Source organism: Symsagittifera roscoffensis, chromosome 10 (assembly GCF_963678635.1).
Source record: "Symsagittifera roscoffensis chromosome 10, txSymRosc1.1, whole genome shotgun sequence".
Lineage (NCBI taxonomy): Eukaryota > Metazoa > Xenacoelomorpha > Acoela > Convolutidae > Symsagittifera > Symsagittifera roscoffensis.
Window position 1 is genome coordinate 10944316 of NC_087071.1, and position 12839 is coordinate 10957154.

At 48.4% G+C, this 12839-nt stretch overlaps 1 protein-coding gene across 1 annotated transcript in view; it reads left to right on the forward strand.

The window, feature by feature from the left end:
- Positions 1 to 500: 500 nt before the first annotated feature.
- Positions 501 to 12839, forward strand: part of LOC134855219 (PHD finger protein 10-like) — a 32547-nt gene continuing 20208 nt past the window's right edge. Inside the window, exon 1 of the mRNA XM_063871677.1 lies at positions 501 to 1150. Coding sequence (XP_063727747.1) covers positions 534 to 1150 — 617 coding nt within the window. The 5' untranslated portion in view covers positions 501 to 533. The remainder of the gene's footprint in view (positions 1151 to 12839) is intronic.

The following is a 12839-nucleotide window of genomic DNA, read 5'->3' on the forward strand; positions in this document are numbered from 1 at the left end:
AACTATCCTAGTTCATTTGTGTGTTGGTGTGAATTTCTCCCACTAAAATGTGGGTGCGTATTCGTAGTTCCCAAAATGAAAAATCAATCCCATAGGTCCCAAAATAAAAAACCAGTTGCATAATTGCCAAATCTTTTAAATTGCTCAAAAGACTAAATTAGCCGAGTCTTGGTTTAAGGTCGCCGGTGGGCGCGCTACGCGCGCGTCACAGCTTCGCCGCGATAACCGCCTCTAAATTTGTATAGAGTCCTACCCTTTGGTGGCAAGCTCTCAACACGTTGGCGCGGCTGCCGCAGTCACTGTTCTGCAGCTTGAGTTTATGATGGTCGAACATTAAACAATCAATCCGTAAATTCGTTCGCTCAAATTTCAACCAATCAGAATTCAAGAAGATAAATTTTGGGGACTTATGCGACATATTTTTTATTTTGGGATCTATGAATATTGGGACTCATAAAAATTCACCAAAATTTGATCTTTGTGAAAAATTTCAGAGACTATCTTCGTATCTGATGCTTTTATAGACAACGAAAATGAGTTGCATAGGCGACGAAAAAGAATTATTTACAGAATCAGTTGATTCGGCTTTGCCTTCATCGATTACAAGTGACTCGTCCCTTCCTTCGTCGCCAGTAAAGTCGGTCCCTGTTGTGTCTTCCTCCCCCTCTCACAGTTTTAGCAATAACATTAGCGGTTTGCCGGGTCCTGAAACTGTCATCGAATACAGATGGCCTTTAGGTGATGGCGAAGATTACATTCTGCAGGAAACATTGGCCCAATATTTGGGTATCACCAGTTTTCGTCGAAAGTTTCCAGATGTTGTTAGACGAAACTGCGAAATCGAAGAGAGGCGATACCTGTTGCACATGAAAATCATAAATTCAAATGAGGAAATATTTGGCGTCACGGCTTTGAAAGCAGACGATGCTCATCAACTGATGCAATGTCATTTCCCAGAGTTACACGCAAAGTATGTTGCGTATTGGAAACAAAAAAGAGCAGAAGAGAAAGAGAAGGCGGCCCTGTTAGCGAAAACAGATATGGTGGCAATTAAAAGTGACCGAGAAAAAATGAACAAATTGATGCGGGAGGCTATCTTGGATACAGCTAGATGGAGTGCACAACTTAACAAAGAGCGTCGAACTAGCAGGTAAAATCACCTTCTTTCCCGTAAAAAACCTTGTCCATTGGATCACACTTCTGTATTACATTTGTAACATTCGTCTGCTGCAGTCACACATGAGGCTTAAGAAAAATAGGCCCGATAACTATTGGCTCAAGAGTCAGGGACACTATCTCTTGTGTTTTTCCACCTCAAATCAGTCGGAGCCAATTCGGTTCGCTTGTGACATGAGACTACGACCCGCTACTGCTTAAGGCTACTACCAAAAAATCCCCCCACTCTAGAATTAAGAACGTTCCCATACTTAGGTCTCAAAATACCCAAAATACATGAACGCCGTTAAAAACCGGGCCGGAACAATCCGTTAAGTTACTTTTTTATTAGACAGTGGAACTTTGATCCATTTCAGATGGATCAACCTAAAACTCGCCTTACCTCAACATAACAATCATAAAACACACTCTATAATTTAAATTTGTACTCACATAGTAGCACGCTCAAGAACCAGGAAGTAAATAAGTCGGTAAACAACTCAAGAATCAATAAAGTAACTAAAATGAGTTTAATGTTAGTCAGTTTTAACAACAAGAACAAGTTTTTACTCTAGACTGCAAGTTCTCGTGAACCATTGGGACACTCCAGCTGTCCACCTTTCCACCGAAGGTTCACTCTGGTCCAGTTAATAATAGTATTCCAATCGCAACAATCCAGTTCGTGGGAACGCGCTCGTCTCTGTTTTAGATGGGACAGCTCTACTCTGGGTTATTATTGCTACTGAAATTGCGAATAGCAATTTCCCACCGATTTTTCTAGCAACTTTCCCGCGATTTTTACTCAATTGTTCTGACTTTTTTTTTTGATTTTCAGTTATCGCGAGAAAATCGTGCATGACAGGCTCCATTCGAAATTTTGAAAAATTAAATTTCACTCCAAAATTAAGCGCTTTTTGCTTCTCTCAAGGTCAAACTTCCAAATATGACCGACTGGCACATACTCCCCGGACTCGAGATCGATGTCCTCATCGCGTGCTGTCTTCTGCCAGTGAGTCCCAGAAAACCGAGTGTTGCTCAAGATACAGTGCCAGTGGTCATTTACAGAAGTTTGCAGCAGACTTAAGCTTATCTACACCCCAAAATTCACAGCCATGTAAAATTTTCACACTATTGCTAAACAGCAATCAAAATCTGCACACACCTGCACCCTTGAATTCTCGCTTTTCAAGCCAATCATTTAAAATTTCTTTTGTCCTATTCAATCAGGAAATTGTCATGCAGCATTTCGATTTATATAATAAATATAGTATATTAGTAACAATACTTCCTTTGTTAAAATTTCTTTTTCGTGAATCCAAGTTTCACTCGGATCCACGCTCAAGCCCCCCTTCCCTCTCAAGACTCAAGATCCATCCGATTTGCCCATTCATCTCGTACTCTTCGCCTTGGAGGTACTGCACCCTGAAGTACTAGATACGGCAAACTGTCTCAACAGTTCCTCTTCATCGGAGCTAATCACAATCTCCTCCCAAGCCTTCAGCTGTTCATAGGATCGCATCCATTCTCTTTGCTCTTGCAACCTCTTTGCCTGGTTGGGTAGTGCCTTCACCCTAGCTTCTCGGTTCAAGCAAAAGGAGTTGTGCAGGCTCAAGCTCACGTTCTTCGCCAGGTCCTCCTCTAGTATCGATTCCCTCGCTTTGGTATTGTCTCTAGACATCTTACCCACTCTTTTCCATCCTGTCGTGATCGCATTACGATGGGTTAGCAGGGGTCTCTTGAAAGCTTCCGGCCCAATCTCGGCCTGGAACTGTCGATACTCCTTTTGATGTTTTCTCATGTGATCTTTCGTTGTCATGTACAACCAAGACGTCAGTGTCGCCCGAAACCATGGAAAGTACCTCAAGCGGCTCCATACATGTCCGACTTCCATTGGTATGTCGAATACTTTGCACGCAGTCTCAAACAACTCGAGTCTCCTGCTGTAGTCTATCGCGTATATTGACTCAGCCGTTGGCGTCGTCGCCTCCCGATACTGCGTTATGTTCTCTTCTATCCATCTCAGAGCCAACATTGTACTCACTACTAAGAGCGTCACCTTCTGTCGGTGATCCGGTAGTCCGATCGACCGAATTTCTTCCATATCCCACACCAGGCAAAGGTTCTTGTGATCTGGATACCACACCGTTTGTGCCAAACAGTGGCATGGGCATTCTCCATGGGTGATCTCAATGCTCCTGAGGTTACGCTCCCCTGAGGCTTCCAAGAGAGGCTCAAGCTCCATCATTTTCTCATGCATCGTGTCGTTATCTTCCAGGTTTGGAGCACTTGCCACAGGTTTTCCGATCACGTTTTGTCTCTCGTGATCGCTTGTGTTCTCTCTCTCCAACTTCAAAAGTTCTTCTCCCCAGATTTCACTCAAGTCATCTCTCAATTCTTTTGGCACTGTCCCTCTGATTTTTCTCAACAACTTGTGCGAGTGATGCGATATCCGAGCCAACCTCACGCACTTGGGCACTGAGAAGGCCTTGTCCACCAGCACTCTCTGGCTGGATGCTTACACCATCGCCATGTGCAGTGGGTAGTGACTTCCGCACAAGTTGGCCATCATTGACCCTATCAGAGATTTTGCGTTCAATGGCAAGCCCTAAGCTTCGCTCATGGGAAATCCCATTTCCGCCTCAAGACCAACCTTCCAGCTCCGGATGTGTTTTTGAGTCACCTGCAACACCCCGGGCCATGATTCTACGCTCAACGCCGTCACTAAATGATGTTCAGATTCTAGTCTCTCCAGTGCCTGCAGACCACACATTCTCGAGAAGAATCCGAGAGCTGTCGCTATATTCACCGTGGTTCTCGCGTAACATTCCGCTACTATTTGCACTTCACTTTTCTCCCTTTCTGTGATGTCTTCGAACCAAGTGACCAGGTCTTCTTTTTGAAATGACAGTATTCTGACGCATGACCGTCCATCGCAGGTGTGCTCTCCGTTCCCACACGTCGAATCCAGACAGCTACCCGGCTCCAATTTCTTTGCTGACCCGGGATTGCTCGTCTTTTCGCTTGGCTCTTGCATCTGAGGCGTGATTAGCTTATGCAGCACACTCAACTTTGCCAGATCTTCATCTTCCGTTGGTGCTAACCTCACTCGCTCGGTGGTTTCCTCGATTAGACTCGCGTGGGGATGTGGACACCAGGAGGGTCTTAATAGCTTCCATACCACTCCCAAGTTCGTGGTTAACAAGCCATTTCCACCGCCCATGTTCACTTCAACTCTCTTGTTTGAGCGCGGTATGCTTACCACCTCTGGTGTTTTCTCAAGAATCAGGCCCAGGCTCGGCCCCTCTTTTTCCACCGCGTCTATTTCCATTATTCTTTCTGTCCAAATCTTCAGTAGCTCCGCTACCTCATGGTTTCTGTGGGCTCCTCCAGCTTCCGAGTCTAAGAAGGGATTGTAGGCTATTCCCATCACTCCAGACACATATTGGTATTCCCCCTTCTCGCTGAGCCTCGAGTACTGCTCTGACGAGGCCAGGTTACGGTGAACATCATGTTCTTCCTCGAACTTCTTATTAGAGAACCTCCGTACCTCGTCTAGCTTTCTATGGTTCTCTAAGGATAGTCTGGAACCATCTTCCTTCTCTATTCCTGTACTCTGATATACGTTCAAGATGATCGTTGAGACTCTTTTTTCCATGGTTTTACTTCCGCTTGCTCTCTGGTGGCATGCCAGGATGGTGCTATCAGACATCATTGACATTATCCATCTCAAGAAACATGTGGCATCTTTTCTTCTAGCCAGGCTCAAGCCTGAATTGTCCCTGGCTACGTGTTGCATCAGTGCCTGATACACCTCTAGCTTCTTGCTTCCCAACTTCAGCCTGTCATACGAGGTCAATGTCTCCAACTCTATTCCCACCAGACTCCAGGTGAACATTAATTGTCCCGCAGTTCTAACGAAGGGATTCGCCATTAATGGCGGTGCTGATGAGGGTGTCCTCATTGCCTCTTCAAAATGATCCTTCAACAAACTCTGCCAGGACCTCTTCAGATGATTTGCCATTTCTATCTTATTAACCTCGGCTTTTTGCTGGGTGGCCCAATTGCGTCGCTTGCGAGCTACTCCACTGTCCAACTTCTTCAAGCAGTCCTCCATTTCCTTCAATGTTTCGAGGGCCACCCACCACGTCCGGGAAGTGTTCCTCGTCTTGTTCCTCTCCAATGGATCACTCGTCACCTGTTTGCCCATGTCCTGATGTGCCTTCGAGATCCATTCTTTGCCGACATCCACTTCCCCTACCTGTCCGTTCGTTGAACCTCTCTTCACGTTTATCTTCTGAGGCTTGAAGTCTTCTTCCGACGTCGAACTGGCGGAAACCTCTATATCCTTTTCTATTTCAAGTGGTCTCCTGAGCTCCGAGCTGTTCTTGTATGCCGCCGTCTTGCATCGAGCCAAAACGATGGGCGCCGTCTCTCTCAAGTTTCCTTCCGAAACAGCATCCACTGAAGGACTACCCAATCCTTCCACTTCTCTCTTCCTCTTGCGAGTCTTCACATCTCTGCTTGAGGGTGTTGTGGCTATCATCACTGATTCGACCTCTCCATCTACTCCTTCCAACTCTTGCCTCCCCCCTGCTCGAGCCTTAAGGATATTAGTACTTTTAATCATATTACTAGTCCCAACCTTATCCCTTTTTATATCATCAACTATTTTATCTACAGTTTTTTGTTTCAGAGTAGAGCTGTCCTCACATTTTTCTTCTCTAGCCTTCGATCGTGAGTTCCTCAGCTCCACTAGCTTGTTCAGCAGCTCTTTTGTTGCTTTCTCGTCCAGGCCCGTTCCTATCAGGAGCGGTTCCCCAAACCTCACTACTGTGTCCCACAGTTCCTTCTTGAACTTGTCCAGCGTCGTCTCGCTGCCCACTTCTTGATTGAATTCTTCTAAGAACTCCTGCCAAGCGTCATCCTTAAGAGATCCCAGGAACATGTCCCTGTTCCCTTCGAACGTGTTCTTCTCCCTTTCCTCCGAGCTCAAGAGTAACATCCCCATATTGAAGGTCTCACCTGCCAATGGCAACTCCAGGTTCTTCCGGGGGGACGGGTTCAGAGGTGGGGTGGCAGTGTCTGCCCAATTCTCTTCGCTCAAGTCTTTCAACAGCTCTTGAGTGGTGAGCTCCTCCCCTGATGGCCCTGGTTCAGGCGTATTCCCTATCTCCATGTCTTCTCCAGCTTCACTGAGGGTTTCATCCATACTCTCTTCCTCTGATTCATTTCTTCTTCTCTCGAGAATTCTTTTGAATCGGTCCTCAACGGGTCCACTCCTCTTGTCTCCAGGCGTGTCCACTGACAGTGGTGATGGTGTCGTAGGATCCAGCTTTTTGTATTCCGTCAGGGCTACATGCAGTTGACCTGCTGCATCTAGTTCTGTTCCCTCCTGTATCATTTCTACCTGTTCCAAGCCATAGGGTGCCTTGTATTTCCTCGTGCCAAATTTCATGTCGTCCACCAATGCGACGTGCCCCTCCATCACAATCATCCTGCCATCTTCCCATATGGGTAGCATGTTCTCAAGTCCCTCCTTCTCAAGAGTTCTCAAGACTTTCCGCACCTCATATCCGGGGGGCTGCGAACCTCTACTCTTTTTCGCTTGCGTCGTCCACGAATTTACCTTCATCTCGCTGGTATGGAAGTAGACCGCCGCCGTGTAGCCGATGAACAGGGGATCCCAGCCATCCGTGAAATGCCTCTGCATTTCCTCCGTCGTCATCCTCGCCATTATGGAGGGAACTACCAAGGGACTGTTCATTCCCAAGGTCATCCTCCTGACTGTCGGGAACTCAGGCATGGTGGCTGGGAGGATTTCTTTCTCCATTATGGCCTCCAGCTCCCTCTTAACTAGTGCAAAGCACTCCTTCCAGGCGGGGATTCTCAAGACTTCTCGTCCGTCGGCCGTCAATGGGTTTAAGTTCCAGAATTTGGGATACATTTCAATGGGACCCTCTCGCTTGCCTCCCATTCTACATTGCATTTGTCCCCTGAAGTTGCACACTATCAGCTCGGCATCTTTCACTTTTCCAAAGAGTACCGTGTTGCTCATACGCGCTCTGAGCACCTCTTGTTGACACCAATTCAGTGCTGTACCATCCAGTACACTGATGAGACTCAAGTGCGTCACCGAGTGACGATACGTTGTCACCAGGGGATCTGGAAACGCGTACGTCACTGCTGGACCATAAGTGCAGGTCACCACCTCCTCTAGACCCCGGATTATCCCCATTGGGTCCGACCTCATTGCCAGGCATAGGTCCGTCAACAGAGGCATCCCTCTGTTCGCCTTCTTCCATTCTTCTCTCGAGGTTGGATTCTCATCTTCACCCGTCATGTACCGATTTTGCATCATGAGGTATTGTACTAGCAACGTCTTCAACCCTGCGGCACACTTGTAGGAGCTGGTTTCAATGCTCGTGTGGACTCTCCCCATAGACAGAGGCTCTCCATATTCCATTAATCGATGAAACGACACCAATTCCCCATGGGTCAAGAGTACTAGTGCCAGGTACCCATCAACTCGAAGTGTCTCCACTCCTCGACTAAACATGTATGCTGGGCCCATGTTGAACAAGTATCTGGGGTAGACCAAATACAGGGCCAAGAGCAGGCTGATGGGCATGCCCAGTATCTCCTGTACGAAGGCTCCAAAGATAGTCGCCGTGGTACCGAATATTCCTGCCAAGAATTCCTTCTCCCAGCAAGGACTCAAGAACTTGAGAATCTCGTAATCTCTCCTAGTCTTCAGTTCGCCTTTGGCGTGCTCTCTCCAGAACCCTCCAATCGTCACTTCATTGGCGGCCGAGACAAATCTAGCCACCGTCATGTCTCTTACTTCAGCTAGCTCCAGTTGCTTCTCTAGAAAACTCCAGACTTGTTTCACGAGGGGTGGTGCTTCCTCCCTCGTCTTGTTCGTGACGTTCTCCAGCCTTGGTGTCAGGAATGGCCACCAGCCATTCTCTTGAGTCAAGCGATATTTCATCGATTCTAACTGTTTTTCCGTCTCGACCACATTTCTTCTCTCGTTGCTGGGACCTCTAGACCTGCTGGTGGAATTTGTGATTTTCACATCCATACTCCGAAACCACAAGCTGGCCGTCAACTGGCTTATCGCCGGGTGATGGTCCCCGATGACTGTGCTGAACTTAAGCTGTCTAGCAAAGTTCGATATCTCGCAAGAGTACCTCATCCAATACGATCAGGACATCGGCTAGTCCGTAAAAGCCCCTCAGTGCATGAGATATGTCAGCCCATGCCGCCGCCAATTCTGATTTGTAAAGCCTCAGGTTCGATGGCTCCAACTCTCGATTGGGGGCTGCCATCAGAATCCGCCATTCACTCCCTTCTGCTTTTAGGATCAAGACCGCGTACACGAATTGTAGGGCGGGTGGCATATTCGCGTATCCAGGGGATGTGGTGAACACCACCTTCGTCTTAGACCCAAACCTCGAGGCTACATTCTCTTGTACTTCATTCATCGCCGCAAACAACGCCTGAATGGCCTCCCATATCTTCCTCGATGTCGGAATCTCATTGCCCTTCAGTTGCTCAAGAAGTCCCATCGCGTGCAGGTGATCATTCATTCCTGCAAACAATAGCAGCTCAGGTTCACAGGGCATTTCCGACTTTATTGCCACCACCAGAGTCGACATCTGCTTCAATTCGGCTCCTGGCAAAGAGTATATCAGAGTCTCCGGCCAGAACAACTTGGGAGGCGTTCCTTCGAAGTCCGATCCCGCCACAATGACTACTCTCGCAGCAGCTGGATCTGCTCTATCATAAACTGCCAAGGTCTTGGCCAGTTGGGTGCTGCCACAGGGCTTCCCGTACCTGGGATCTTCCGCCAATTTCGAGCCTTCGTAAGCGGCATCAGGCAATTCCATTCCCCCCGGATTGAGTAGCTTGTCTACCACCTTTAACTGTGCCGGGGTTGCCAACCTGATCCTGGCGATGCTAGTTCGGTGCTTGGGAGGTTCTGCTATAAGTCCAGGACTCCCCAACAGCTTGAGAGGTCTGTAGTTAATGGGTCCCATGATCGCTTTTGTGGGAATTCCAGTCAGGTCTGTGGTCTCCATCAACTTCGCTCTCGAGAAGTGCGCCTCATGAGCTTTCAACCAGTCCACGCAATGATGTCTATTCAAATCCTCGTGCGACACTCGTTCGATCCCCAGGGTTTCCGCCAATTCTCGCCTGCATTCCAAACTCTAGATCCAGTTCCTTCACCTTCTCAGGATATCTCAAGCGAGCGGTCTCCATAGACTTCTTTTCCCTCCTGCCCTCTGCCACTACCACAGAGGATATCGCCGAGCCTGGAGGTGTTGATGACGCTACCTCCTCAGACTCCATTGGCGTGGCACTCTGCAATCGGGTCTGATTGCTCCTTGAACTGTCTCTAGCATCAACTCTCGTTCCCAAGCGACCAGCCAAGGCTCTCGAGGCAAGGAATGGTGGGTTCGGAGGTGGTCCTAAAGTGAATTGGGCTGTTTCCAGCAGATCCGCCTCTAGCGTGTTTATGTGTTCCTGGAAGACATCGTTCAGCCACTCCGCTCCCCTTGGCCTATCGAAATGGATTCCATCTTTGGAGGTGTCTTCAGGGAATCCCTTTTTCTCCATACGTTCCGCTACGTCCAACAGTCTGACAGGAAGCACACTCTTTCGGTGTTTCTCTCGGATCACCTTGTTCAGGCTCAGCACCTTCTCGTTCATCTCTAAGGCGTGCTGATCAAACATCATGTTGTAGGGGACCGTGCATACCGTCAGCAGGATGGGGTCCATCTGGATCCTCAGTTCCTCAAGAAGGCAGCTCATCTTGTCGTACAGCCTCATTATTTTCCTCGCTTCTCCCCTTGACACGTCGTTGGTCCCAATCATCAGGGTCACCGTGTAAACTTTGGTCATCCCTAGCATGTCCAGGGTTGCCAACATCTGTGGCGTAGCAGCTCCAGCGAAACTCAAGACTCCTGTCTGCCAATGTGACTGGATCTGGGTCAGCACCCGCACCTGGCTGTCCCCTATAATTAGGTGAACTGCACCCTCTGGCACACGAGGTGGCGCCAGATACTCCACCCAGGCTGCGTCATGGAAGCAGTCCCTCCTGGCTCCCTGTTCCGCACTCCAGTCCAGCCGATTATGCCTGTGGTAGCTCCCCTCTGTGTTTTTCTTATAGCTTGCGATCACGACGCTCCTGACCGGCTGTTCCCTCCAAGTTGGGGGAAGCTCTGGCCTTGTCGATCTTTCACGACTCTTCTGCTGCAATTTCTCGCCTAGCTCCTTCAGGCGCGATGAGGCGCCACTCACCTGACTGCCACTCGAGGTCGAGGTTGGGGTATATCCCGGTAGCACCACATCCATCAGTGGGCGTACAGGATGTGTCTCTAGGCTGCGCAAGGAAGGCGTCACGTCATTCGGTATCCAGACTTCCAACCCTTCACTCGTGTGTTCTCTGGCCTCGCGGTCAAGGTTGAACCGTCCTCTAGCCCTGGGAGCTTCATCCACCTCCATGCGCGACTCTGGCCTCGAGCTGGTCACCACTCGTTCGTTTGGCCTGGCTCCCTTCTGTGCGTCAAGCTCGCGTTGTCGCTGTTCTATTTTTTCCAACTCCGACTTCAGTTGATCACGATTCGCGACGTTCTCCCGCACCCTTAGTTCCTGCTGATGTTCAGCTCTTAGCATCTCAAGTAACTTCAGAGTCTGATCTCGCTCGTTGACTGCCTGGTCTCTCTCCAGCTGAATCTTCTCCCGATCCAGCTTTGCCTGATCCCGATCGAGGTTCGCCTTGTTCCTTTCCTTCTGCGCCTTCTCGAGCTCTTTCTTTAGAACACCCAAATCCGGATATGCCTCGGTCGTCTGTTGCGCTCGCGACATCGATGGCACCTTACTCGAGCTCTGGCCTGTGGATCTTGCTGTTGGCCTCGTCGGCAGTGGGAATTCTCCTGCGCCGTGTTCGGTGTTGTTACTCAGGGCAGGATTTCTTGCCAAGTCAAAGCCCCTTACTCCTCCATCCACATTCCAAGACAACCATCTGGTCTGTTCTTGGTTTGATATACCCTCGGTGGTGTAGCCGACCATCAAGACAGCCTCCGTCGCAGACTCCCTGCACTCACCCTGGTCCTCCAACTGGAGGATTGCATTCAGCATCACCGCCATTCTCTCATCTATCTGGGTGTAGTCCAGGTCCCTCAGGCGTCTGTACAGCTCATCAAGAGTGGGCTTCTTCAGGGCCGCGGGCATGGATTTCCAGAATCGGTCTGCCATTCTTTGTGACTTCGGAATGTATGTGAGTATGCGTTAACCAGCTCAAGAATTACCTTCCCAACGTATGCATTGACCAGCTCAAGAATTACCTAACCGACTCAAGTATTACCCAACTCAAGAATTCTCTAGAAATGTTCTCTTGCAAATACTTGCTGTAGGTGCGGATTATCGCGTGTTCAATCAAGATTTCTCTTTCTGTTTCTCGCTTGAGTATAGTTGGATTTTCAACTTTGTTTTTCAAACTTGATTTGAAAACAGAAAGCACATTAAAACTTAGCATGTCACGTTCCTACCCTAGAGACCCCCCTTCTACCCATATGGTTAAAATCTTATCATTCTCATATCACTTAAAACAATTCGATTGGATTTCCCTTAAAAACATGCAGATTCATTTTATGTTTTAGCACCGTTAATTCTTCCTTTTAAAATTCAATTGTCATGCCAATCACATCTTAAGATCCCTTTACCTGCGCCGCACCCCAGTACCTAACTCAAGACTTCTCTCCCACACCCGATTCGATACCTCCATGTACCCGACTCAAGCGATGCTCAAGTAGTACTTCTTGTGAAGATATACCATTATCTCAGTTTCTGCAAAGACTACGTGTAGGATAGCGTACAATTCCCTCGAGCTCAGTTTGCCCCTGTTTGGGTCGTACACCGGCATCGAGACCTCTGCTATCCCTCTTTCAATCATGAAGTCTCGTAATCTTGTCAGTGCCAATATCACGTGTTCGGGATCAATTGTGTTCCTGTGATTGACCCTCGTTACTAGGAAGCACAGATATTTGCCCGGGACTTGTGCCACTGACGGTGGAAGCGCTGCCATGCCTCCCAGTCCTGGCCTCTGTCTGAACAGAAACTCTACATTCTGGTACTCTCTTTTGAAGTCAGCTTCCAATCTTGATTTGAAACTCATGTCCGCCGTGATGCAGATCGCGCTGGTCCTGTTTGACAGGATGAAGTCGCTATCCGTTATCATGATGTTCTCTGAGTATTCATTGGGTATTTCGAATTTCGTTTTGAAATTCCGACCTATGGTAGGCTCTGGTTCTTCTTCCTCCAGTTCCAATCCGCTTGTTTCCCTCACTTCCTTGAGCTTCTTTATCATCAAATTTTCGGTGTGGGTAAGTCCTACCCCCACTCCCCGGACAAAAATATTTATCGACGTCCCCGTCGATGTTGTCGGGTCTGAATTGTCCTTAGGAATGTCCAGTGGCCTGTCTGTTGCTGTCCATCCGAAAAGAAGGTCCTCTGTCTTTATGTAATTTGCTGCTGATACATCGACTTGCTGAATGCTTTGTCCTTCGCTGCTCTCGTTTTTGACATCACGCATCCACTCTAGAATCCTCAAGTTCGTGTTCTCCCTCCTTTCTATCTCACTCTGTTCGAGATCCGTCTCCAATTCTGGCGTCGAGTAATCA